At 54.5% G+C, this 27,108-nt stretch overlaps 2 protein-coding genes across 9 annotated transcripts; one reads left to right on the top strand and one right to left on the bottom strand.

The window, feature by feature from the left end:
• Window positions 1-85: 85 nt before the first annotated feature.
• Window positions 86-16,313, bottom strand: EIF4E1B (eukaryotic translation initiation factor 4E family member 1B). Of its 6 annotated transcripts, none has more exons than XM_003280498.3 (9): window positions 15,989-16,313; window positions 4,535-4,642; window positions 3,882-4,067; window positions 3,428-3,612; window positions 2,958-3,053; window positions 2,253-2,316; window positions 1,444-1,557; window positions 1,171-1,310; window positions 86-820 (listed from the first exon to the last, which is right to left on the bottom strand). In XM_003280498.3, the coding sequence occupies exons 3-9, from the start codon at window positions 3,894-3,896 to the stop codon at window positions 706-708; spliced, it is 729 nt and encodes a 242-aa protein (XP_003280546.2). In that variant the 5' UTR covers window positions 3,897-4,067; window positions 4,535-4,642; window positions 15,989-16,313; the 3' UTR covers window positions 86-705. The 6 variants fall into 6 exon arrangements, with proteins under 6 accessions (XP_003280546.2, XP_030664356.1, XP_030664357.1 ...); XM_030808496.1 differs by having other exon boundaries at window positions 15,976-16,313; XM_030808497.1 differs by having other exon boundaries at window positions 15,963-16,313.
• A 167-nt stretch (window positions 16,314-16,480) lies between these two features.
• On the top strand, window positions 16,481-26,804 carry SNCB (synuclein beta). Of its 3 annotated transcripts, XM_030808503.1 has the most exons (6): window positions 16,487-16,769; window positions 17,387-17,516; window positions 20,298-20,339; window positions 20,544-20,662; window positions 25,704-25,793; window positions 26,164-26,804. In XM_030808503.1, exons 2-6 carry the CDS (start codon window positions 17,396-17,398, stop codon window positions 26,194-26,196), a joined length of 405 nt encoding a protein of 134 aa, XP_030664363.1. In that variant the 5' UTR covers window positions 16,487-16,769; window positions 17,387-17,395; the 3' UTR covers window positions 26,197-26,804. The 3 variants fall into 3 exon arrangements, with proteins under 3 accessions (XP_030664362.1, XP_030664363.1, XP_030664361.1); XM_030808502.1 differs by lacking the exon at window positions 26,164-26,804 and having other exon boundaries at window positions 16,481-16,769; window positions 20,298-20,327; window positions 25,704-26,144; XM_030808501.1 differs by lacking the exon at window positions 26,164-26,804 and having other exon boundaries at window positions 16,491-16,769; window positions 25,704-26,136.
• Window positions 26,805-27,108: the final 304 nt, after the last annotated feature.

A 27,108-nucleotide genomic window follows, 5' to 3' on the forward strand; every position in this document is an offset into this window, starting at 1 on the left:
AACCTGAATCTTACTCCAGTTTGAAGCCCTCTTAAAAATAATTCCAACTTTGTTCAGAAGTATTTATTTAAAACAGGAACAGAGAGATGCTTAAGCTTTTATTATCAAGTTTATCCACTTCTACCAGAACCTTGGTGAGGCCTAGCCCAGCATCCCCCCCCACCTCCACTTCAGTCTGGCCCTGAGGCAGGCAAGGCCCAGACAGCCCTGGTCACAGCTGGGGAGAAGGGGAGCAGCCTTGCAAGGCTCTCTCAGTCCTCAGCAACCCACGTATCCCTCTGTACAAATGATGGCGTTCACCCTCCAGAGTGTCTGTGCCCTTGAGACCCCCACACCCATGGAAGAGTCCGTCTCTCAGGCCACCTCGCCCCCTTCCTGGGTGGAAACAAAGTAAACGCTGGACTATGGGCTTCTCCGCCTACCATAGAGCCCTCCTTCCCCCACATGACTCACCTCACCCCCAGGAGTTTCCTCCACCCTGCTGCTGTCCTGTGGCCCCAGGACAAGCTAGGTCTTCAAACTGCCACCACTACCCCCATCTGGCCCCTAAGGCCCAGGTCCCAACTCATGTTAAAGAGTGTTTGCATTCCTGTTCACTTGAGGACAGGTAAGCACTAGGCTGTCTGATCCCCAGTCCCACCCCACCCCCCAAAGTAATGAGGCTCAGGTGGTGGCTGTCCCATAGGAGGGGTGCCAAGGCCCCCCTCACACCACAAACTTGTTCTTGGCTAGGGAGTTGCTCTTGGTGGCTGTGTCTGCATGGGCCTGGTACCCAATGATGGTCTTTGGGGAGAGGCCCAGGCGCTCTTTGTATACATGCCTGCAGGTGTGGGGGGACACAGAGGAAAAGAGACACAGGTAGTCATCAGAGGGTCCTAGAAATAACTTAGGCCACCAGACTCCTACCCTCATTCTGGCCACAGCCACACCTGTTGTGTCTTACCCATGTGGAAACCCAAAATATGATCCCCTTAATGCAAAAGAGAGCTGCACTGCCGTAATAGAAAGTGAGAAATCTGAACGCCAGACCCTTCCATACAGGTGGGCAAGGCAGAAGGGAGAGAGGCTATGGAGACTTTCAGAGGTCTCCCTTGCAGGCCAAGCCACCTCCACCCACCTTCCCTCTAGAAGAGACCCAAGCCCCCACCCTGTGCCAGAGACCCTCCTCACCCAATGTGCAGCACACCCATCTGGTTTTCCGCCTCCCTCGTCCACACAGCGATCTTGTCTCCCTTGGTGCGGATGTTGACGACGGCCCCACATACCTCCCTGCTGTGTTCCTCAAAGCTCTCCCCGATCAGACACAGCAGCTGGACCCGAAGTAGGGAGTTGTGAGATCACCGGCTGGGACATAGGAACTGGCCTGCCATCCTGGAGACCACTGCCACCCTGAGACCCACACAGCCCGTCTCTTCCCCTGAGGACCCTCCTCCTCCAACTCACCGTCTCCAGCCACAGCCGGTCCAGCTCAGTGTGGCGCTGCTGCTTGGCCAGGCTGACCAGCCAGCGGCCACCCCGCTTATTCCTGCTGTCCTCCCACATGGGCTCGATGCCATCCTGCAAGGCAGATGGCAAGTCAACTGCCTCCCTGTGTTCAAAGGGAAGTGGGGACCCACCTACCATCCTGGCCTTATCCGCTCTCTGCTGAGGCCCTAAGTAGGCCAGATTCTCTTATCCTCCTTCCCTCAGTGCAAGCAGGTTCCACCCCCAGCCACTCAGCACCCCCGACAGACAGCACTGGTCACCTTGTATAGCCTTGTGTATGTGCATGTCTCTTTTACTGAGTTCCTTGAGACAAGCATTCAAATGGGGGTGGATTAAGGAAGCCTCAGGGGCAGACCCCAGTGCAGGCAAGGGGGACATCCCGGGCTTGGCTTCATGGTTCCCAGGCAGGGCAGAAGTCACCTGGAGAGATCTCTAAACACAATGTCAGCCCTCCAGGGATGAGTGTGGCATCAATGAGTGTCCTTGAGCAATTCTCATGCCCTTCCCTAGTTAAGGAGCCAGGCCAGAAATCTCTCCCACTCCCTCTTCCCCTTCCCGCCTCTTAAGGTCCTCCAAGGTGCGGCTTGGGCCTGACCTACTCTGTCCGGGCCCCGTAAGAGCATTTCCTCCAGTCAGAAAGCGCAACTCTGCTGAGAGGTGGCCCGTAGCTCCCCACCCCCACCCCTCTGAGGGATTAACGCAGTGGGAGCCGGGAGGGATCAACCCCTTGTCCCTTTGCAGGAGGGAAAGAGCAGAGCAGAGCTTACCTTGAACAGGGCATAGTCACAGCCAGAGGAGAGCTTGCTGGCCAGCTGGATGTGACTGTACAGCCTGGACAGAGCCCCCCGCCCCATGCCAAAAGTCAAGGCTTTTTAGGGCCTGGTTCCAACTGGGTTCAGCCCTCCCAACTCCTCATCCGAGCCCATGGCCTCCAAGCCTTTGCTTACACTGGCCTGCCACCTGGGATTCCACCCCCGTTTATCCAAACTCTCAAGACCCACCTTTTCCACAGAGCCTTCCCAGTGAAGCCTGAGCCAACCCCTGGGGAGGGTTTTGGAGCCCCTGGCGCTCCCCCCTCCAGCTACAGCTGAGGTCTTCTCGCCCTCCCTAGGGCTTGTGCAGCCCTTTTCAGACCCACTCCCGTGAGCACCCAGACACTGAGGCAGCCGAGTCCTCCCTTTGCAGCTGAGACAGGTTCAGAGAGGGGAAGGAGCTTGCCCAGGTCACAAAGCCCCGGAGTGGCTGAGTCAGGGTCAGCTCCCTGCTTCTCCTGCTCTCCAGGCTCTCGCCCTGAGCCCAAAGAAGGTGGTGGGGTGGGGGGTGGTTGTGCCCTACACCCCCTGGGCGGAACCCGCCAAGCCCCAGCCCTCACCAAGGCTGAAAGGCCCTAGGGAGGGCTGATTCAACCCGGAGAGAGGGAGCCCAGAGCTCAGAGCCCCCCATCTCTAGCCCCACTGGGGACAGACACTTACGCCCAGAAGTCCTCCACAGTGTCCACCTTGGTGACCAGGTGCAGGTTATCCTGCCAGGCCCGGCTGCGATCATTCTTGAAGAACCACAGAGCCCACCTGGTGGGGGAAGGGGGAGGTAGCCAGGAGGAAGCAGAGAGCCCCCAGGTCCACCCCCGGGACACCTGGACTGACAGGGAGGACCCTCCCCTTCGAGGGCAAACTGGGAGATGAGATTTGGGGCACAGAATTCGCCTCTCAGGTGAATGAAACCAGCTGTCCTGAAGGGCAGGGGAGGAGTGGGGGTGTTTGACCCACAGTCTCTTCAGGGTTACGGCTGGAGGGGCCAACAGGGCCCAAGACTTAGGTCAGCCTGGCCTCCCACGGATGAAGAGCTAGGGGCTGAGAGAGGAGGGGTTGCCCAAGGCCATGCTGCCAGCACAGAGGCTGGCCTGAAAGCAGGGGGCTGGTTCCACCCGCAGGCTCCTGCCTACCTGTTCTGCAGGGGGTGCAGCTCCAGCTTGACTTCCATGGGTCCCCCCGTCCGGGCCTTCCCTCTCGGAGACAGCAAAGTCCTGGGAGAGTTTGGAGACTTTTCTCCCGTGGGCGTCCTCTCTGCTGCCTCCTCCTCCTCCTCCTCCTCCTCCCACTCTCGGATTCCACCCTCAGCTTCACTCACCTGAGCCAAAAAAAGGAGTCAGGATGGGTTGTGAGCTCTGGCCCTGGCTGTCCCTGTGCCCACCCTGCCCGTCCGCTGCTCCAGGAGGGGAAGGCAGGGGACTCACAAGGCCTGCAGTAGCCATGCCCAGCTCAAACTCCATGGAGGACCCAGCATCTGAAAAGCCCCCAGCTACCAGCTTTTAACCCACCAGCACCTGCCCCGCCCACCTGGGGCAGGGGAGAGGGCGGGGCCATGGTGCATTGGGGTAGAGAGGCCAGCCTGATTACCTCAACAGCAAGCATTTAGTGAGTGCCTTCTTCATGCAGGCCTGGGGCTGGGGAAGCAGCTGTGACCAAGCCCCACACCATGGGGGCCAAGACATGAAGGTAAGGGTCAATGTTTGGAGCCTGCCTGAAGGGACAGCAAGGTCTGCATCCCGTGGAGGGCGACCCCAGAATGTGAGGTGGACGGCCCTGCAGATGGCAGAAGCAGAGACACTGACATGGCCGTGGGGCCTTCTGGCACCATCCCTATCCTCACATCAGAGCAGGTATTCATCTGGTCTCTGGAAGCACCTGAGTTTGTTTGTTTTTAAATAAAATATTCTTTTGACTAGAGATGAAGGGATCTCACTATGTTGCCCAGGCTGCTCTCAAACTCCTGGGCTCAAGTGATCTCCCATTTCAGCCTCCCAAAGTGCTGGGATTACTGGCATGAGCCACCATACCCAGTGACATCTGGGTTTTTTAAAAGTTTAATCATCTGCCAACATTTAGACATAGGGGGGTTTATACTAAGATTCACACTTTTGGTTTCTCTTGAGAATTTGGAAAGGTCCTCCTGGACCCACTGCCTCACAGGCCCCCAGTCCCTTTGGAGACACATGAGGCTCCCCACAGCCCCCCCACCTTACCTCCTGCCCCACCTGAGTGTTCTCTACCTGACATGGATGGTGAGGGTCAGGGCCGCAGCCACACAGCCTGGGTTCCAGTCCTGATTCTACCCTGACCGCAGCCAAGCCTGAGATTCATCGAGTCAGTTTCCCCATCTGTAAAATGAAAATGTTAATCAGACACAACTCAGAAGCTTGTTGAGGGTATTAAATGATACAGAACACATAGAACCCATAGAACAAGGCCTGGCTCGTGCTCAACAGAAGTCAGCTGAGGGTTCTCCCAGGTTGGGGAGGGTGGGGACTGGGATGGGGAAGGAAGGCGGGGAAGCTTTGGATACCCTTTATCAGCCTTCTGAACGACCCCTTTTCTGTGCAGGCTGAAGCCTCCCCAAGTCCTTTAAAGTTTTGTCTCCTCCCCTTGGGCACTTTTAGGGTCCCAGACGTATAAAAGGCCCTGTTCCTCCCTCACACCTGGGGGGCTCGTGACTATCTGGAGCCTGAGTGTTTGCTCAGCCCACATCCTTAAGCCCTGGTACGTACTAGGCACGGCGTCAGGTGCTGCTACGGTGATGAGTGAAAAACAAGCGGGCCCTGTGCTCAGGTTTATGAGATTATGCATCCATCAGACAATCTGTGTCGTCACAAACACAACCCACTGAAGGAAAGGGATTCGGGGATGGGAGAACCTAAAAAGTCCACAATCCAAGCTGGGGCTTCAGGGCGGCAGTTCTCAGGTGGCGTATCAGAATCACCTGCGTAGCTTGCTTGCTCATCACACGCTGCTGGGCCCTGTCTCAGAACTTCTGACTCCTTAGTTCTGGGCTTGGGCTTGAGGATGTTTCCATTTTGTTTATTTATTTATATTGTTTTGAGGCAAGGTCTCACTCCAGCTGCCCAGGCGGGAGTGCAGTGGTGCCATCTCGGCTCACTGCTGTCCTGACTTCTCAGCTCAGGTGATTCGCCCACCTCGGCCTCCTGAGTAGCTGGGCCTAGAGGCATGCACCACCACGCCCAGCTAGTTTTTTTGTTTTGTTTTGTTTTGTTTTGTTTTGTTTTGTAGAGGTAGGGTTTCCCCATGTTGCCCAGGCTGGTCTTGAACGCCTGGACTCAAGCAATCTGCCCACCTTGGCCTCCCAAGTGCTGGGATTACAGGCGTGAGCCAATGCACCCGGCCCAGGATGTTTGTATTTCTAACAAGTTCCCAGATGCTGCTGGCCAGGGACCCCGTTTTAAGAACCACTGAGAAGAAGCTCCCTGAGAGGTGGTATTTGAGCTAAGACCTAAAGCATGAACAAGAAATAATAGGAAATAATTAACTGGGTCGGGGAGGGCGTCTTTGGGAGTGGGAACAGTATGTGCAAATGCCCTGGGGCAAAGGGAATGTGGAATACCAGAGGACGAGAAGACAGGCCAGTGTGGGCGAAGCTAAAAGGGGAAAGAAATGGGTAAGCCTGATCCTAGGGGCAGTGGGGAGCCACTGAGCATTTTGAGTGTGTACAGAGTGGCTGGGGAGGCAATCAGATATGCTTTTCAGCAGGTTCTCTGGATTGCTGTGTAGGAAACAGAACGCTGTGGCTGCAAGCAGGTGTGGGGAAACACTGACTAGGATGCTAATGTACCCGTCCAGGTGACAGATGGGGCGGCAGAGAAGATGGGGAGATGATGATCTCTCAAGGGGTATGTAGAAGGAAAACTCAGTGATAGGCCCTGGAGGGGTGAAGCACTGTGTCCCCCTTATCTATTGCTGCACAACAAACCACCCCAAACTTAGTGGCTTAAAACGATAATCATCATTTATTATCCTCACAAGCGTGCGGCGTGGGCAGTGCTCAGTAGGACAGCCCAGCTCTCCTCCAAAGGGAGGTCAGCTAGGGTGGCTTACAGGTTGGGGCTGGAGTCATCTGCTCACTCACACGTGGGGCAGCTGATGCCAGCTGTCAGCTGGAGCCTCAGCTGGGGGTGCTGGTCAGGATGGCTCTGCGTGGCCTCTCCATGTGGCTGCTTGGCTTCCTCCCGGCGTGGTGGCTGGGTTCCCAGAGCAAAGCATCCCAAGAGACAGGAAGCAGAAGCTGCCAGTTTCTTAAGACCTGGGCCTGAAACCTGAAACCTGGCACCACGTCAGACCCACTCTATTCTACTAGAGTCACAGGCCCAGATTCAAGGGAGGGGACATACTGCCACCTCTCAGTGGGAGGAGCATTGAAGAAACTTGACAGAGGGAGCACTGGAGGAGGACCAGGCTGGGAAGAGATCACGAATCTAGATTTTTTTGTTGTTGTTTTGAGACAGGGTCTCGCTCTGTTGCCCAGGCTGGAGTGTAGTGGCATGATCATAGCTCACTGCAGCCTCAAACTCTCCTTGGCTCATTCTCCCTCCTCAGCCTCCCGAGGAACTGGGACTACAGGTGCACACCACCATGTCTGGCTAATTTTCAATTAAAAAAAAAATAGAGATGGGGTCTCAATATGTGGCCCAGACTGGTCTCAAATCAGCCTGGGAGGGTTCAAGTGATTCTCCTGCCTTTGCTTCCCAGAGTGTTGGGATTACGAGTGTGAGCCACTGTGCTGGCCAGGAATCTAGATCTGATGAAGAAAAAGGAAGGAAGGGCTCTCCCCCAGTACAGGGCATGGTCTTAGCTACCTTACAGCTGTGGCCCAGAGCCCAGCATGGAATGACCCTCCCAGCCACAGCACCCCTTCCCACCACCTCCCACAGCTTCCAGCCTGGGGAAGCCCCTGGAGTCTTGGATTCAGGTGACTAAGGAGAGACCTTAAGAGCAACCCCCCGACCCTACAGACGTCCTGGCCCCTCCCTGAGGCCCTTCCAAGTCTGTCTATGGGAGACATCTTCATGTCGGGATTGAACCAGCAGGGGCTCTTGAATCCCAGCCCTACCATCCTGTTCCTAAAATATCTTGAATCTGCCCATTCCTCTCTCTCCCAACTCCCCTGACTCCAGGGAAGCTGGTTCTGACCTTGGCTGCCGCATGAGTATTTCCCGACACTCCATTTGTTTCCACTGCTGCTTTCCTACAGAAAGTTCTCCAGGTTCCTCGGGGGGATCATTTAAAATATTAATCTGGTCACGTAACTTCTTTGTTTAAAACCCATGCCAGCTGCGGTGGCTCATGCCTGTAATCCCAGCACTTTGGGAGGCTGAGGTGGGTGGATCACCTGATGTCAGGAGTTCGAGAGTAGCCTGGCCAACATGGTAAAACCCTGTCTCTACTAAAAATAAAACAAACAAACAAACAACAACAACAACAAAAACTAGCTGGGCATGGTGGCAGGCACCTGTAATCCCAGCTACTCGGGAGGCTGAGGCAGGAGAATCGCTTGAATTGGGGAGGTGGAGGTTGCAGTGAGCCGAGATCGCACCATTGCACTCCAGCCTGGGCAACAAGAGTGAAACTGCATCTAAAAAACAAACAAACAAACAAAAAAAACCTCCGGGACACCCAGGATGTGATCCCAAGTCCAGGTCCTGGGCTTGCAAGGTTCTCGGGCGATCCAGCCTCCCATGCCCTGAGCACATGGAGCCTCCAAAAGGCCAGATTTGTTCCTGCCTCAGGGCCTTTGCACTTGCAGTTTCCTCTGCAACTTTTTACAGAACTTGTCCTTGTCCTTCTGGGCTTGGCTCAAATGTCACCTTCTCAAAGAGGCCTTCCCTGACTGCTACCCTATCTAGAGAAGAACGCTGTCCCCCACGCCCTCTAACTCATCACCCTGTTCTATTTCCTTCTTAGTGCTTAACGCTACTTATTCGTTTATTCATTCAAAAAATAATGATCTACCAATTACTTTGTGCCAGACACCATTTTAGGCTCTGGGGAGCACAGCTGTGAACAAAATGGATGGTTTCTCCTCTTTGCATCAGAAGACCCTAGGACTAAGCCCTGGGACCTCTTCTCTGTTCTGTCAGTACTTGCTGTTTTGTGCCCTTATCCAGTAATGGGCATTAAATGTCATTTAGACGGTGACATGCTTAGCCACCACCAGAAACCCAGAAGAGCATATCCAACTGCCCGCCCGACAGCTCCATCTGGGTATCTAATGTGCATTTCAGAGCTGAATCCCGAAGCTGAATTCCTGACACCTCCTCTGCCCCGCTCCAGACTTGCTCTTCCAACTGTCTTCTCCACCCTTCCAACTGCTCAGCCGAAAACGTTGGAATGGTCCTGGGGCTCTGTCCTTCTCACCTGTTAGCACATGCCATGACCAGTTCTCCCTTCAAAACATCCAGGACCCACCCACTTCTCTTGGTCTCCATTGCCACCATCCCAGCCCAAGTGAGAGTCATCCTGCCTGTGTGATGGTGATGGCCTCTGTACTCGTCCCCAGCTTTCACCCTTGCCCAAGAATAGTCCCCTCCCTGCTCCCTACACAGCAGACATTAGAATGAAATCTGGATCACTCCGTCCTCTGCTCACAGCGCAGGAGCCCACAAGGCCCACCTCCCTCCAGCCCTCTTCTCCCTCCCTCTGCTGAGGCCACAGTGGCCTTCAGTCATGCAGATCTTCAGATGTGCCAGCCACCTCCCGCCTTAGGACTTCCAGAGGCTGTCCCCTCACTTCCTAACCTCTCTCAGGGTAGGCGATCCCTGCCCATCCATGTGACTGTCCAACCCCCCTCAGCCCCAGTGCACCAATTCCTCTGCTTCTCCTCCCTCACTGCCCCCAGCATTTGTCACCTCCTGACACACCATATATTTTACTGATTTATTTTACTCATCACTTGCCTTCCTCAAGGTCCCCAAGGCCTTTTTTTTTTTTTTTTTTTTTTTTTGAGACAGAGTCTTGCTTTGTTGCCCAGGCTGGAGTACAGTGGCACGATCTCAACCCACTGTAACCTCTGCCTCCTGGGTTCAAAGGACTCTCCTGCCTCAGCCTCCCAAGTAGCTGGAATTACAGGAGCACATCATCACACCTGGATAATTTTTGTGTTTTTAGTAGAGACAGAGTTTCGCCATGTTGGCCAGTCTGGTCTCGAACTCCTGACCGCAGGTGATCCGCCCACCTCGGCCTCCCAAAGTGCTGGGCTTTCAGGCGTGAGTCACCGCGCCCAGCCCCCAAGGCCTCTCTTGTTCACAGCTGTGTCCCCAGGGCCTACGACAGCTCTGGCTTATGGGAAGCACTCAGAAGTCAGAGGGGGCAGGGAGGATTGGCCAATAGATTTAGCAAAGTGAGTGTCGCTGATGATTTTTACAGGAGCAGCACACTGGAAGCGTCTTTTGTGGTTTGTAGTTGTGAATTGTCTGCCCCATCCCACTCGAATGCTGAGTTCCAGAGGGGCAAGGGCTTCATTGGTCTTATTTCCTGCTGCGTCTCCTGTACCTGGAATGATATCGGCACCCAGTAGGCACTCAGGGAAAACTGATTGAAAAGAACAAAGGCTAGTGACTTTCCCTCTCTGGGTATCAATTCCCTTATCTGTAAAATGGGAATGAAAATGCCTGCTTTGAAGGATTGCTGTGAGGACGTCGTGACGCGATGGATGGAGTACTTGGCGCGTTGTAGATGTTCAGTAAATGTCCCCGGTTCCCCTCCCTGTTCTCAGCTTCCCGTCCTGCCTGCCCTGAAGGACTGTGAGGCCTCTGGACAGCAGGAATGTTGCTAAAGTTTAATCTGCCAGGCGCCACACGCAGAGTTACAAAGGCACATCTGGATTTTTGCAGAACCCAGGCGGGGCTGGAATCCCCAGGATCCACTTAAGAGAACTCTCTGCTCCAGCTGCTCCAACCAGGATCTTCCCTAAAACCCTTTCCCACCTTTTGCCATGTTCCCTTCCCAGAAGCTTCCAGAGTCATTGACCTCAGTACATTCCTAGGAAGGGGACAGGAAGAAAAGAACGGAAAGGCCCATTTCCTGGGGAAAGAGAGAACAGAAACAGTGAGAGGTCCTGAGGACTCGCAGGTTTAGGGACTGGCCACTGGAGGCCCACGAGATGGAGCTTTGCCACCCCATGCTCTGAAGGGTGGTAGGGGTGTGTGGCAGGGGAAAGGGTCCATCCTGCTAGAGAATGGTGACCCAGTATCCATGCCCCCTTCTTCTGAGGGAAGCACATACGGAGCAAGAGAGAAAAATGTAGCAAATGTTAATAATTGGTGAATCTAGCTGGGAATGGTGTCTCATGCCTGTAATCCCAGCACTTTAGGAGGCTGAGGTGGGCAGATCACCTGAGGTCAGGAGTTCGAGACCAACCTAGCCAACATGGTGAAACCCCGTCTCTACTAAAATACAAAAATTATCCGGGCATGGTGGCATGTGGCTGTGGTTCCAGCTACTCAGGAGGCTGAGGCAAGAGAATAGCTTGAACCCGGGAGGCGGAGGCTGCAGTGAGCCAAGATTACACCACTTTACACCACTGCACTCAGGCCTGGGCAACAGAGCTAGACTCAGTCTCAAAAAAAAAAAAAAGAAAGAAAGAAAAAGACAACTGGTGGCAGGTATTCTTTTTACCCTACCTCCCCTCTTCCTGCTGTCTGCATCAACATGATGGCAGGAGCTGCAGCAGCCACCTTGGGCCCTGAGGATGAAATTCATGTACTAAGAATGGTGCACCAGAAAGGTAGGAGTCTGGGTTCCTGATGACTGTGAAGTCATCACACCACCTGTGGACTGCCCACCACTGGACTTGTTTAAGTGAAAGAATAAATGCCTGCTTTGCCTAAGCTTCTGTGCTAGCAGCCAAACGAACTTCCTGCCTGACTCAGAATTTAACCTATTTTCTGTTACCTCGACACTCTGGATTGTCCCACCTGCTAGGTGGATCCCTTGCAGGTTCCCTTGCAGCATTCCCCTTGCTGGGAATGCTCACCACCACTTGTAAGGTCCTTCTCATCTTTCAAAACCCAGCTCGAATGTCACTTTCTCCTGGAGGCTGTACCCGGCTGCCCCTTCCCTCTTTGGGCTCACTGCTATTCAGCTCCCCAATCACCCACTTGCTGCCCATCCATTGCAGACTCTCCACTGCTGGTCTCCTTCAGCCTCCCTCTAGCGTTTATCTAGTTGACCTCTATCCCCAAGGTCTCTGTACACTCTCTTCAGCTTCTCCTTCTTTCTCACTGCCAGAGCCTTCTCAGTCTTTCTCCAGGTTCCTCTGCTTCTGGCCACCCCAAAGTTTGCAGCACCTCAGGAGTCTGTTCTGGGCACTCTCTTCTTTTCACTCTCCATGCACCCCTGGACGATCACACTCAGCCCTATAGCTCCAGCCACCACCTCTATGCTAATGACTCCAAACCCAGTGGGGCACTGATCTCACTTGGCTCACAGGAACAATTGTTAAAACTTCAGGAATCTGGCTGGGCAGGGTGGCTCAGCCTGTAATCCCAGCACTTTGGGAGGCCAAGGTGGGCGGATCACGAGGTCAGGAGATGGAGACCAACCTGGCCAACATGGTGAAACCCCGTCTCTCCTAAAAATACAAAAATTAGCAAGGTGTGGTGGTGGGTGCCTGTAATTCCAGCTACTCAGGAGGCTGAGGCAGGAGAATCCTTTGAACCCGGGAGGCAGAGGTTGTAGTGAGCCAAGATCACGCCACTGCACTCCAGCCTGGGCATCACAGCAAGACTCCATCTCAAAAAAAAAAAAAAAAAAAAAAAGAAAAAAAAAACTTCAGGAATTGTGTGAGCCAGTTGTTAAAGCCATTACATTGTTAAAAATTAAATTATATCGTTATAATTAAATTATGTTAAAAAACATAGATATACTCAAAACGCATAACTTCCTAGTTATTTTACTATTATCTGTGCTCTTAAGGTTATTTTTATCTACGTTATCTATCTCATGAAAATTCTAGATAACTGAACCAATTTTCTGTTCAATGACATCACACTGACAGCTTGGAATCAACTGTGGTGGGAGTATTTTACCCCAAGGACACTGGCAAACTACAGATCTAGGTGTTCCTTCCCGCCTACCCTTTTCCCGCCCCAATCTTGGAGAGCCATTTGTGCCATTTGTTAAAGAATTCTGAGTACACCGTGGCTCAAATCTGCACCTGCAGCCAGCCTGCAGTGCTTTCCTGAGCTCTGGGCTCAGATACCCTAGTGTCTGCTGGACACCTCCTCCAGCTTGTCTGTCATTCCCCCAGACAAGCTCATCATCATCCCCCCACCAAGCTGCTCCACCCCCTCGATGCCTATTTCATTTTGCAGCAGCATCACTCACCCCATTGTCCAAACCAGAAACCTGGGAATCTTCCTCGACTTGTCCTCCTCCCTCTCCCATAACACCTAGTAAGTGACTCCCAAGTGATGTTCACCTCTCTCCTTCCAGCCCCGCTCCAGCCTCACCCGGGCTTCTGTAGTTCAGGCGTCCTTGTCCCTCCTCTGGAGTCTGCCCCAGCCTCCTACTGATCTTTCCACAGCCAGCCTCATCCTCCTCCAACCCATCTCCGTTTGGCCCCATAAAATGCAAACCTCATTAGGTCTCTTTTTTTTTTTTCTTGAGGCGGAGTCTCGCTCTGTCACCCAGGCTGGAGTGCAGTGGCGCAATCTCGGCTCACTGCAAGCTCCGCCTCCCGAGTTCATGCCGTTCTCCTGCCTCAGCCTCTCCGAGTAGCTGGGACTACAGGCGCCCGCCACCACGCCCGGCTAATTTTTTTTGTATTTTTTAGTAGAGACGAGGTTTCACCGCGGTCTCAATCCCCTGACCTCGTGATCCGCCCGCCTCGGCCTCCCAAAGTGCTGGGATTACAAGCGTGAGCCACCGCACCCGGCCCATTAGGTCTCTTGTGCTTAAAATCCTTCAGTGACTTCCTGTTTCCTGTGATCTGAAGTTCAGACATGCTTCATTTCATCTTCTTTCTCCCTTCCTCCTTCTCCCCACTCCTCCATCCTCCTTCATCTTTCTTTATCTCGTACTCTGGCATCAGGAGTTCTTAATCCCAAGCCACAGAAATCACTTCTGGGTGATTTAAGCAGATAAGGAGTTTATTAAATACTGGGCAGCTCATGGGCCAGGTACAATGGCTCATACCTGTAATCCCAGCACTTTGGTAGGCTGAGGTAGGAGGATCATTTGAGGCCAGGAGTTCGAGACCAGCCTGGGCCACCTAGTGAGACCCCCATCTCTACAAAAAATAAATAAGTAAATCACAAACAAATACCCTGTCTCTACAAAAAATAAGTAAATCATAAACAAATAATAAATATTTTTTAAATTAGCCGGGCATGGTGGCATGCACCTGTAGTCTCATCTACTGAAAGGGCTGAGATGGGAGAATCACTTAAGACCAGGAATTCGAGGCTGCAGTAAGCTATGATTGACTGTGCCACTGCACTCCAGCCTGGGTGATGCAGTGAAGCCTTATCACTTTAAAAACAACAACAACAACAAACTGGACAGCTCAAATAATCTCCAGGATAGCTAGAAAATCCACATTGGAGACCACACAGCCTGAAATGATGCCCCAAATCCCACTACCAGGCAGACCTATGAAGAATGCCGATGCCATGGCTGGGCATGGACAGTGCGGCTTGTCCTGTTAGTGTTGGACACTCCCACAGTGAGTGTCACTGCTGCCAATGATCCTTGGCAGGAGCTGCCACCACCACTTTTCCACACCAGAACACACTCCTCCCCTCCCACCCTCCGCTTCCCTGCTGCTTCCTGGGACTAGCTTCAGGTCCCAAGTCTGGAGCTGCACCTGTCAGTCACATGTCCTGGCTGCAAGGAAGACTGAGAAAGCAATTATTTGTCATAGTCATCTCTCAGAGGGGAAGGTGGGTTCTGCCTCAGAAGGTAGGGGACCCCTCTAAACATGGGAAGGGGGCAATTCTAATGCTGAGAGACCAAAAATAATTACAGGTACCCTCCATGCTAGTTCTTAAAATAACACAAGTAAAATACTATCCAAGGGAAAATAATCAAACTGCACCAGGAAGGAAGGCAATGGAATGTGAAACTTCCTTCCCTGAACCCTCTCAGTCCCATTTCCTAGGTGCAACTCCCTTTAACAGTTTTTTCAGAACTTATTACAGAGGTGTGGCCAGGCGAGGTGGCTCATGCCTGTAATCCCAGCACTTTGGGAGGCCTAGGTGGGCGGATCACTTGTGGTCAGGAGTTTGAGACCAGCCTGGCCAACATGGTGAAAACCTGTCTCTACTTAAAATACAAAAATTAGCCGGGTGTGGTGGCACATGTCTGTAATCCCAGCTACTTGGGAGGCTGAGGCAGGAGAATTGCTTGAACCCTGGAGGTGGAAGTTGCAGTGACCCAAGATTGCACCACTGCACTCCAGCCTGGGCGACAGAGGGAGACTCCATCTCAAAAAAACAAGAAAGAAAAAAGAATTGTATATCTAGCCGTAAATATGTGTACGTTTGTATATAAGGTGTCTGTGTATAATATATACACAGTATATATAAGTATGTACGTGTTAGTATATAATATATATTTGACATAGAAAATTATAAATACTTATACATAAAATATAATTCCCTTTGTATCAAAATTGGCTCATTCCACACATTCCAGTTTGGCACCTTGCTTCTCACACTTAACACCACATCTTGGCACACTCCCATGTCAGCACGCATGGGTCTAGCTCATCTTTGCCAACCATAGTGTGGCATTGCATTGGGTGGACGTGCCACAGTTAACTAGCCAGTCCTGTACAGATGATCGTTTAGATCATTTTCAGTTTTTCACTACAAAAAAAAACATGCTACAGTGAACATCCTTGCACAGATACCTTTGTGCGCATGTATGACTAGAGTCGCACGGGATCAATTCCTGGAAGGGGAGCTGTTGGCTCCAAAGGCACATGCATTTATGCTTTTGGTAAACACTGCCAAATTGCCTTCCAAAATGTCTGCGCCAATTTGCAGTTCTACCAGCGGCCTGTGAATGTTTTTTGTTTGTTTGGTTGGTTGGTTGGTTGGGTTTTTTCTTTTTTTTTTGCAGTCTGGCTGCTGGTGGCCCCCTCACCTAATTACCTGTTACTTACACACCCTGCATTTCTGGCCACAGTGCCTTTGCCCATGCTGTACCACAGCCTAAAATTCTCTTTCTCCCTAGCCTGCTTGATGAAATAGTCCCCTTCCTGTCAGGCCACAGTTCAGATGTCACCTCTTTTTTATGTCCTTTCCTGACTCCCCTAAGCTGTCAGAGTCCCTTTCCTCTGGGATACTACAGCTTCTTGGGCATAATTCTATCATAGCACCAACTGAGGGCCTACTGTGTGCCTGGCATTCTGTGATCATTTTGACAGTCCCCACCATAAGCACACAAAAAACTGGTTTTGTTCTCCACCTCCCTCCGTCCTGGCTCTCCAGCTGCGCTGTCTTTTGTCAGCACAGTCCTGCCTTGGAGCCTTTGCACTTGCACTCTCTATGGATCTTGTCCTCACCCATCGTGGTGTCATGGTGCCTCTCTGGAGTCTCTGCTACAATTCACCTGCTGGTAGAGGCCTTCCCTGACCACCCTGTCTCAAGCACCCCTCCTCTAGTCCCCGTGTTACATCACCGTTACCTTCACAACTTACAAGCTGTAATGACCTTGTTGCTTTCGATGTTGATCCGTCTATTTTCTGTCCTGTCTTCCACCACTGAGCACACGAACACACACACGTACAAACACCCCCATGGTAAGCTTCCCGAGACCAGGAACCTTGTTTTCCTTTTCTGCTGCCTCCAGCCTTAAACCTGCACCACTGGTCTAAGCGCTCAGTAAACAACATTCGTTGAATTAACCATTCCTGTTTTACAGAGGAGGAAACTGTCATTCAGAGAGGAGAGCCGAGTAGCTCAAGGTCCCACGGTTAATAAAAAGCACAGCTGAGATTCGAGCCCAGCAGAACTCCAAATCCAGTCGCGTGATTTCTTCCCCACTCCTCGCACGCCGCATTGTCCCCCTCCCCCACCTCCCGACAGACTACGCGAGTCTCACGGCCGGGGCCCCCAGGCGCGCGTCCCGGGCCCGCCCCGGGAGGCTCATCGGCTACGCGCTGTCACCCTCCCCGCCCCCTGTCAGTCAGGCCGAAGGGGCGGCGCGGCCGCCAGGTGGGGCGCTGAGCTCAGAGCTGCCGCAGCGCCAGCGCCGGAGCCGGATCCCGAGCCGGAGCGCGCGAGCTCGCAGGGCGCGAGGAACGAGCGGTGGCTGGCGACGCACCCGAGACCCAGGCACTGCTGCGCTCCTGCTCAGGACCCGCGACCCGAACGCCTGACCCCGGCCCTATCCCCCCTCCGGCCCCTAGTCCACCCCGGCCTGGCCTAGCGGAGCCCCCGCGTCCGCCCGCCGCAGCCGCCGCTCCATCCCCGGCCCCGGCCCCGCATCCAGGTGAGGCGGCCGCGCGCCGGGGATGGGGAACGGGATGAGGATGGAGAGGGGACTGGGGCGGCAGGAGGGAGCTGGGGAAGGGGATGGAAAATGGAGGGGGATCCGGGGGGTGCGCGTCAGTGTGCACCCCGGAGTATGTGAGTATGCTCCGGTGTTTGCAGCTGCCCGGGCGGCTGTGGGGACGTGTGTCCGCGCCCGTGTGGGTCGGGGTATTTGTGCGCGTTGGAGCGTCTGCGTGTCCTGTGTGTGCACGTGAGCTTGTCCGTGGTGTATGTTTGTGTGCATGACCGTGTGACTCTGCCGTGCGTGTACAGGCGGGTCCTGGATCTTCGCGCCGAACCCAGCACTCCGGTTCCACGGGGCTGCAGGTTGCAGGGCCCGGATAACCGAGGCAGTGGCCCCTCCCGCGTCCCCGGGTTTCAAGGACGCTAGGACTCTCTGCAGCCCTGAGGCTTCGCACTGGGGGGTGGGGTGGGATGGGGGGAAAGCGGGAGGGGGCTCAGGGTCCAGAAGGGCGCCGCGGTCTCGGGAGTAGCGGGGACACCTGCGTCCCTCGGGAGGGACTGGGGTGAGAGTGCGGGGCCAGCGCACCGGTGCCCGTGTATCGCCCTCCCCAGGCCACCAGGATGGACGTGTTCATGAAGGGCCTGTCCATGGCCAAGGAGGGCGTTGTGGCAGCCGCGGAGAAAACCAAGCAGGGGGTCACCGAGGCGGCGGAGAAGACCAAGGAGGGCGTCCTCTACGTCGGTGGGCGAGGGGCGGGCTTTCTGGGGCTGCAGGGCTGGGGGTCCCCCAAGAGTGTGGAGCTGGGGCCGGGTCCCGGGGAGGGGGGTTCTGGGCAGGAGAATATGAGTCAGCAGATGGGGCGAGGTCAGCAGGGGTCACAGGGGACACAGCCAGCCCATAGAAGCCTGGGTCTGTATCCGGAAATGGGGACACGGGGCGGGCTGATGGGGGGGGGCTCCAGCTGAAAGGCCAGGGACCGGTGCAGTGGTGAAAGCAGACAGCCTCCTTTTTCTTATCCTTTTTACCATTATTAATAGTTATCCGGTGTTGAACACTTTCTGTATGCCAAGTACTGGATAAAATGTCATAACATCCATTTCCTCATTTAATGCTCCAGCCCATTCTACAGATAAGGGAAACTGGGCTTCCCAGAGATCTAAGTACTTTGCCCAAGGTCAACAGCTGGTAAATGCTGAAGCTGGGGTTTGAACGGAGCTTTATAGATTCTGAAGCCCCACCCCTTCCCTTGTGGCACCTCCCTCCAGCACCTCCAAGGCCGAGTTGAGTTGCGTTCCAGGGCCGCCTGCATCACGACTCCTGTGGTGTTACCATTGCCAGCTCTCCTCCCCGTCCACTTTCCTTGCAACCACCGGCTGCTATCAGGAGAAAGGCCAGGGTTGGATAACTTGCCCAGGGTCGTGACATATTTGGATTGAGGCCATTTGAAAAATATTTTGTGTCCACTTAGTATGTGCCAGGCATCCTGCGGATGCTGGGGTTTCACAGTGAACAGGAAAGAATGGTTCCTGATCTCCTGATGGTGATACAGAGCATTTCAGTAGTGCGAGTTGACATACAGTGGCTCCCTGAAGAGAATGCCTCATCCCTGAGTAATAAGGGGGGCAGGGCTGCAGAAAAGCCAGGTGCAAAGGCCCTGGGGTGAGCTGGGGGCAGGGCAGGAAGTAGTGGTAGGAGGGGAGGTCAGAGCGATGGGCAGGAGACAGTTCACGAGGGCCCTTTGCAGGCCAGGGCAAAACGTTGTTATGATGGCCACGAGAGATTGTAAGCAAGGGACTGCCATGATGTGATTAGTTTAGAATGGTCACTTGGGCCTCTGGGGACAGAACAACTGCAGGGAGGCCTGATGGGAGATGGTAAAGCCACAGGATGAGGGTGGCAGGGGCAAGGGCGGTGGCAATGGAGACCGGGAGAAGGCTAAAGTGCATGTCTGCTTGATCCCAGCTCTGGCCTTCCTCCTGCCTCCTCCCCAAGGTCTTTCATTCCTGCTGGCCTCTGGCTCCCTGACACTGTCTCTCTGATAATAGACTTGGCCCCCCCAAGCTATGCTGCTCTTCCCCTTAGATTGGCACTTCCTGCTCCTCCCTCTGCCTGGGAGCCCCTGATGGACCCCAGTTCCTACAAGTTAAAGCCTCGGCTCCCTGTACCCTGGCATTCAGTGCCCTTCGTGGTCCTGCCTCAGTCTACGTTTCCCACCACACCCACGGCTCCTGGCACGTGGACTGTCCTGTCCTGAAAGCACTTTGCTCTGCCTTGTCTGTGTGGGTCTCTGGGCCTGGGACACCCTCTGCAATCTCCTTTCTGATGTCCATCTGCTCCCCATTTCTCAAGGCCCGGGCAGCGTCCCTTCCCTCCTCACAGAGTCAGTCCTTGGAGGCTGGAAGTCCTCTCCCCACTACTTGAGATCCAGGAACTGAATCTGTTCTTCTCTTACCCACTTCAGACAGTGAGCAATTGGCCCAGGGCCTGGCACAGAGTAGGTGGACACTGATGTTTTGTGGGAGGAGTGAAAGGGGACCATGCAACCCGCCCCTCCTGTCCCTGGGTGCTGGTTGGCCTTCACCCTGAGAACCCTGTCTTCCCACACCAGCCTCTCCCCCCACCCCCCTGCCGGGCTCAGTCTGCCTAGACACCCAGTTCTGGATCCATCACTGTGGTCTGTGTTGCCAAATGGTCAGACGGGATATGCCCCACCCCGTTTCCAGCTCTCATCCTCCAGCCCAGATCAGGCCCTCTGGCCTTCCCAGTGGCCCCCAGCCATTTTGAAGTTATCAAGTTGCTACCCTCCGAGGAAGGCCCAGCCAATGCCATGGGTGCCAGTTACAATCTACACATCTCCTTTAGACCCACCCTGAGCCTGACACCCCCTACTTTGGCCAGAAGAAGGGGTTTGCACCCTCATTAGGAGAAGAGAATCTTTAGAGGAAATGGAGTGGGGCAGTGGGCTCTGGGCAGTGGTGCATGGGGCACGAGGGGAACCTTTCAAAATACGTGGCTTTGTTGCCTCCCAGCTCCACCCCTACTCCCGCCCCCCACCTGCCTCCCATCCTGGGCTACATGCTGTTAGAGTGGTTGGTAGCTGAAGTTTTAGGATCAGAAAGGCCTGAACCTGAATGTCAGTTCAGCCACTTCCTAGTGGTGGGACCCACACTGAGCTTCCATCCGTGAAACAGGGACAATAACAGCACCCGTCTCCCAGGGCTGGGGAAAAGTGAAGTGCAGCGGGGCAGGCAGAGGACTTGACACAGCACCGGCCCTCAGCCAACATCCACTAGAGGGGTGGGGTATTGCATCAGGTGGGAGAGAACTGCAACTCCTGCAGACAGAGGTGTGGGGCCCAGTGCAGTGATAGGGGGGTTAACATGGGGGTGCAGGTGGTAGGATGTGGGGACCCAAGGAGGCAGTGACGGGGCTGGGATGCTCACTCTGTAATCACCGTGCTGCGCTGGAGTTTCTGTTCCCTCGGCACAGAGTCCTTAAATGTGCCGCTTTTTCTCCCTGCAGGAAGCAAGACCCGAGAAGGTGTGGTACAAGGTGTGGCTTCAGGTACCAGCCCAGCCCTGGCACCAGCCCCTTCTCTCACTTAGGCCGGTGATCTGGCCGGGAACCAGAGGGCAGGGGTGGGGGAGACTCCCAAGGCTTCTGCAGGAATGCGCCGTGGGGAGGGCAGGCCCCGGGATACTACAAGGCGGGGCATCGATGGTTCCCCCTGGCTCCCAAACCCCTTCCTCAACCCCCTCCCTGCTCCAGTGGCTGAAAAAACCAAGGAACAGGCCTCACATCTGGGAGGAGCTGTGTTCTCTGGGGCAGGGAACATCGCAGCAGCCACAGGACTGGTGAAGAGGGAGGAATTCCCTACTGATCTGAAGGTAAGCGATCCTCCTGACCCACACATGCACGCAAACACACACACACACACCAGGCACACAAATAAACCTGTCACCATCCCCGCCCCCCTAATCCTGCCACCAGCCTGGAACACAAGCCACTTTGCCTCCCATCCTGCAAAGCCATGCTCGACTCAGCTCCGAATGCATCTGAATAAAGGCATGCATGGGTGTCATGCTCCCGGTGTTGGGGACCCAGACCTGGCTGTCTGCGTGTATCCTGCCTGCCAGCGTGACCCAGATGACTTCTGGCCACGTCTGCATGTGTCAATGATTGTTCATTCATTTCTTTTCATTCAACAAATATCCATGCCAGAGAGGAATTGTTGTAGAGGCTGCCGCAGTGAATAGGTTCCTACGTTCCTGCAGCTGACATTGTAGTGGGAGAAGATAGTAAAACGCAAGCCAGCAGGCAGGATGCTTTCCGCAGGGATGAGTGCTACAGAGAAGACAGAGAGGGCGATGGGACAGACAGGCAAGGGGTGAGAGGGCTATTTTAGCTGGGAAGGCTTCTCTGAGGAAGAACCATTTGAGCTGACACCCAAGGGATGAGAGAGGCAGCCTTGAGATGTGTGGGAAGCGAATTTCAGGCCGTAGGAACACCAAGTACCAATGCCCTGAGGCAGGTTGGAGCAGGTGGGAGCTGTGCAGTTGTGTTTCCCCAGGGGAGCCCTGGGGGCCACTCATGTGTTCATGGAGACAGATCCCCCTACTAGGACCCCCTGATAGGAGGGGGTTAAGAGTTGTGAGCTCTGAACCCACCTACCCCCAACCTCAGCTGGGTTTGAATCCTAACTCCACTACCTCCTGGCTGCGTGACCCTGGGCAGGTCCCACCGTGTCTCTGAACCTGATGGTTCGACTGTAAAATGCGAGTGAACACAATAGGAATCTTATGCAGATTGGAGATAATATAGATTAGATATTCTCAAAGCTTGAGTGTGTATCAATCACCAAGAGACCAGGTTAAAATACAGATTGTTGGCTTCATTGTTAGAATTTCTGATTCAGTAGGTCTGAGGTGGGGCTGGAGGATTTGCATTTCTAACAAGTACCCAGGTGAGGTTGATGCTGCAGTTCCAGGGAGCGTACTATGAGAACCATGGATATAAAGAGCTGGGTTTGCATACAGTGAATGCCCCGCAAGAGACTGTGGCCACATGATCATGCAAGCAGACTGGGTCTGCCTGCAGGGGATCCTGTGACCACAGGTGTGCCTGGAAGTGGACCCCCATGACATGTGTGTGCAGGCATTCGCTGTGGATGCTGTGTGTCTGTCCACAGACATGTGCAGACCCTGCCTCCATGGAGATGGGGGCTCCTTCTGCAGCGTTTGGTTTGGGTGATCAGTGTATGCTCAGCGTGAGTGCATCCGCCAGGCTGTGGGAGACCCCACGCTGCCCTCCACTCCTGACATTTTGCACAGTTGGTTCCTTCCACTGTTGGAAGTCAGGATCTTGACTCAGAAGTTCTAGTTTGAGCCCTGTTTCTGCATTTTACTATCTGCATGACTTCCCATTTCTTTTTTTTTTTTTTTTTTGAGACGGAATTTTGCTCTTGTTGCCCAGGCTGGAGTGCAATGGCACGATCTTGGCTCACTGCAACCTCTGCCTCCTGGATTCTAGCAATTCTCCTGCCTCAGCTACCCAAGTTGCTGGGATTACAGGCACCCGCTACCACATCTGGCTAATTTTTTGTATTTTTAGTAGAGATGGGGTTTCACCATGTTGGCCAGGCTGGTCTCGAACTCCTGACCTCAGGTGATCCACCTGCCTCGGCCTCCCAAAGTGCTGAGATTACAGGCATGAGCTACTGCGCCCGGCCATGACTTCCCATTTCTTATAATCATGTTACCAATAATCACTCCCATTCATTGATCTCTTTCATGAGCAGGCACTGTCCCAGATGTTTTACATGAAATAACTCATTGACTCTTCACAAGGTACCTATATGGCACCATAACCAGCCCATTTTACAGATGAAGAGATTGCAGTTTAGAGAAGTGAAGTCACTTGCCCAAGTCCCCAGTTCCTGCCTGCCTCCCTTATAAGGTGGTCAGGAGGACAAGCTCAGGCCATGTCACTGGAGTCGCTTGGTGATGGCATAGGGCCAGTCCTAGTGCTGCGAGCTGGGGTGCAAAAGAAAGGCAGGTTCAGCCTGTCTGTCAACCCCAGGCTGTTTGTGATGGGTGTTTGCACAGAATCATTTCTCTCTGGTCACCTTTCTCCTACTGGTGCTTGCTGATGCCTCAAGGCTACCCTCCCAAGGGAGCCCAAGATCATAGAGTTATAACCCAGACAACAGCCCCTTGGGCCCCCAGCGGCGTAGGGGACTCAGGCAGGCCCATGGCCTGCATTTCTGAGACTCTGCTTCAAGCATGCTTTATCCATCATCATGGAATCCTCACCAGCCTCATTTCCCATGCAAGGCTGCTGAGATTAGAAGCAAAATGACTTGCCTGATGCCAGGTAGCTACCAGGTGGCCAGGCTGGGGTTGTTTGTTTGTTTTCTCAGATGGGGTCCTGCTATGTTGCCCAGGCTGATCTTGAACTCCTGGGCTCAAGCAATCCTCCTGCCTCAGCCCTCCAAGTATCTGGGATTACAGGCTATGGGGTTTTTTTTTAAGTGAATTTTTTATTGAAGTACAATGTACATGTGGAAAACTGGCAGCTCCATGAAATGTTCACAGAGGGAACTCCCCTTGTAACCAGTAGCCAGCTCGAGACAGAACATTACCCCCCAGGACCCCACCTTGTGACCCCTTCCAGTTCCTATCCCCAGGGCCAGGACTAGGGGGAGACAAAAGAGGTGTCTGGGGGCACTCACTCATGGAGTCTCACTTGCATGGCCAGGAGACGGAGGCCAGGCCTCCCTAACATCTGCACTCCAGAAGCCTCACCCGCCTCCCCTCAGTCCTGGCCCTGCCTATCCCCCTCCAAGGGGAACTGCTTTCTGACTTTTTTTTAGATGGAGTCTCACTCTGTTGCCCAGGCTGGAGTATAGTGGCACAATCTCAGCTGACTGAAATCTTCACCTCCTGGGTTCAAGCGATGCTCCTGCCTCAGCCTCCTGAGTACCTGAGACTACAGGCGCGCACCACCATGCCTGGCTAATTTTTGTATATTTAGTAGAGACGCGGTTTCACCGTGTTGGTCAGGCTAGTCTCAAACTCCTGACCTCAAGTGATCTGCCCGCCTTGACCTCCCAAAATGCTGGGAGTGGTAACAGGCGTGAGCCACTATGCCTGGCCTTGCTTCCTGGCTTCTATCAGCACAAAATTAGTTGGGTGTTTTTTGACTTCTTGTAAATGTTATCATGAGGCTGGGTGCAGTGGCTCATGCCTGTAATCCCAGGCATGAGGCTGAGGTGGGCAGATCACCTGAGGTCAGGAGTTTGAGAACAGCCTGGCCAACATGGCAAAACCCCATCTCTACTAAAAATACAAAAATTAGCCAGACGCAGTGGCACATGCCTGTAATCCAAGCTACTTGGGAGGCTGAGGCAGGAGAATCGCTGGAACCCAGGAGGCTGAGGTTTCGGTGAGCCGAGATCACACCACTGCGCACCAGCCTGGGCCGCAGAGTGAGACTCCGTCTCAAAAAAAAAAAAAGGTTATCATGAAGGCCATGCTCTTCTGTTCTGTATCTGGCTTCCTCCATTCATCGGGAAGCTTGTGAGACTCAGCCCTGCTCTTGTATGCATTGTTGTTCTTCATTCTTGTTGTGTAGTATTCCATTGTGTCGTTAGGACACAAGGCACACATCCATTCTATTGATGTTGGACATTTGGGTTGTTTCCAAACAATGTGCTCAAGCTGGCTTGTTTTGTTTTGTTTTGTTGAGATGGAGTCTCACTCTGTTACCCAGGCTGGAGGGCAGCGGCACGATCTTGGCTCACTGCAACCTCTGCCTCCCGGGTTCAAGCGATTCTCCTGCCTCAGCCTCCCAAGTAGCTGGGACTACAGGCATGCGCCACAGCGCCCAGCTATATCAAGCTGGCATTTTTAGCACTACATTCCATCCCTGGGTTCTGGTCATAGCTGGGTGACTTGGGGGCAAACTAACGTTTTCCCACCTCCTGGGCCTTGGCATACCCATCTGTGCAGTGGGGAAATGAGCCAGGTCAGGAGCTGGAAACTCATGTGCCCACAGGGCCCACCTAGACAGGTAATGTGAAGGAGCTGACGCTGCCTGATGGAGCCGGGACACCCAGGGTGCAGACGTGGTCAGGGCAGGCTTTCCCCAGCACCAATGCTCCGGGATCCCAGGCGTGTGGCAGCCCCACATGAGGCACTGCACAGACTGTGCATGGATCCTAGGCTATCGCCTGTGCTTGTGTGTGCAGCCAGCTCAGTCCCATGTTTGTTCACATATATGTGGTCGCCTGCAGGTGGCTGGCCATGTGTCTGGCAGCCCGCCCACATGCATGCCCGCTGGTCTGCGCCTGTCTGGGCAGCAGACGCAGCGGGGAGGGGAGAGTCTTAGCTCACACATCCAAGCAACACCACGAGCTGTGGCTTCCAGCTTATCTTAAAATAGCAACAGCTGAAGAAACGAGGCCACACAGGGCCCAGGGGAGGGATGAGTGGAAGGTGGCGGGGGAATGGCTCAGAGCCCCTGCCCAGCCCTGTCCCTGAGCCTCCAGCTCCCTTCAGCCCAGAGGAGCCCGAGGGTTATCTCTGGGGGTCCCGATGCCCAGCACAGAGCCTGACACAAAGGATGAGGCATAAGCTGGTGACTGAGCATCCAAATGGTGGAAGTGCAGAGGCTACCAGGCGTGGGGGAGTGGTGTGGAGAGCCAGCGCCCACTCCCCACTGCCCCTTCAACTGTGATTCGGGGGAATTTCCCCCTTCACCTCCATCCCACTTCCAAGGTACTCCAAATAAACAACTGAATTAGAAATTATCCTTGCTCTGCCAACCCACTCTAGCCTTCCCCACTCCAACCAGCCCAAAGCTTACCAGTGTGGGAATTTGGGGGGCATCCTGGCTGTCCTCACCAGCCCTGACCTTCTCTGCCCACAGCCAGAGGAAGTGGCCCAGGAAGCTGCTGAGGAGCCACTGATTGAGCCCCTGATGGAGCCAGAAGGGGAGAGTTATGAGGACCCACCCCAGGTGAGGGGGCGGCAGGGCTGGGCGGGACTTTGGGAATCCAGGATGATTGCTGCTGTCCCTAGCTGGGGTGGGACATCCCTGGCATGAGATGGTTTGGCCAGGGAGCTTGACATCCGTCTTCTAGAACCCAGGCCCCAGGAGGTGGGAGCAGGGAGGAGAGGGCAGATAGGGTCTAGCGCTGGGCCCCAGGCACACCTGCCCAAGAATTCTCTGTTGTCCCCAACTTCCAGGCTCCTCCCCTGCCCAGGAAAAGGGGAATGTGCTATTCCTCCTTGAGGGAGAGGGTTCTTGGGCCAGGGCTTAGCCATTTGGTCTCAAACTCCTCCTCCTTTTTGCTCTTCTCTACTCCACCCCCATCTCTGTGATGTAGGAGGAATATCAGGAGTATGAGCCCGAGGCGTAGGGGCCCAGGACAGCCCCCACCAGCAGCACAATTCTGTCCCTGTCCCTGCCCCGCCCCCCAGAGCCAGGGCTGTCCTTTGACTCCTTCTCCCCAATCACAAGATCTTCCGCTCTGAGGCAACCCCCTCGGAGCCTGTGTTAGTGTCTGTCCGTCTGTCTGTCCTACCCGCCCGCGTCCAACCCCGGGGCGTGGACAGGGCCGGGGTTGCGGCCGCGGCTGGGAGCCTCGCCCTTCCAGTGTTGCCTCCTCCTGTCCAGCGTCTGCGCGGATGTAGCATGTTCTATGTGTTTTTAAACGAAGATCCGAAGCGACGGCTCCTCCCCGATCCCCGACAGTGGCTCTCCAAGGGGCCCCCGGGCAGCCCCAGAGCACCCCGCCCCACTCTCATTAACCCCGAGAACCTTTTTTTTTTTTTTTTAACCAAAACCAGGAGCCAGGCTGTGCCATGTCCCCCGCACCCCATCCCAGCCGGCCCGGTCCAAACGCGGGCGTCGTGTGTTGTGATTGTGGCATGGAGAGTCCCCATCCCCCCGTGTGAGGGTGTCCCGGGCGGGTGTGCCCGGCCGCCCCCCGAGAGTCCATGAATAAAGCTAATCTGTCTATAGCCAGAGCCGCACCAGCAGGGCTGGGCTGGGCGCCGGGTGGGGGCGACACGTGGCGGCGGGTCTTCCAGGTCCCAGCCTACCCCTCTGTGCTCTTTGGGGTCTGGCACACACAGCCCAGGTACAAGACTGGCCACCTCTGGCTTCGCGTCTCCATCTCCTACTCTGTCCCCCGGATGGCAGGTCGGGGACGGTGCCCCCGGGGCTGGGACACGCAGTTGGCTGGGAGGCGGGCAGGTGGCCTCGGGCGCCTCCTGCTAGTCCCTAAAGTGCCAGCTGGGAATGCAGGATCTAGGGAAGCCCCATGCCA

The sequence above is a fragment of the Nomascus leucogenys genome, unplaced genomic scaffold (assembly GCF_006542625.1).
Source record: "Nomascus leucogenys isolate Asia unplaced genomic scaffold, Asia_NLE_v1 Super-Scaffold_3019, whole genome shotgun sequence".
Taxonomy (NCBI): domain Eukaryota; kingdom Metazoa; phylum Chordata; class Mammalia; order Primates; family Hylobatidae; genus Nomascus; species Nomascus leucogenys.

Coding starts and splice junctions, on each gene's coding strand:
- EIF4E1B (XM_003280498.3), bottom strand. Junction 2,317..2,957: donor ACTGTGGAGGACTTCTGGGC/GTAAGTGTCTGT, acceptor GGCTCTGTCCAG/GCTGTACAGTCACATCCAGC. Junction 1,311..1,443: donor ACCGGCTGTGGCTGGAGACG/GTGAGTTGGAGG, acceptor CTTCGGGTCCAG/CTGCTGTGTCTGATCGGGGA.
- SNCB (XM_030808501.1), top strand. CDS start 17,396: ATGGACGTGTTCATGAAGGGCCTGTCCATGGCCAAGGAGGGCGTTGTG. Junction 17,517..20,297: donor GGAGGGCGTCCTCTACGTCG/GTGGGCGAGGGG, acceptor TTCTCCCTGCAG/GAAGCAAGACCCGAGAAGGT. Junction 20,340..20,543: donor GGTACAAGGTGTGGCTTCAG/GTACCAGCCCAG, acceptor TCCCTGCTCCAG/TGGCTGAAAAAACCAAGGAA.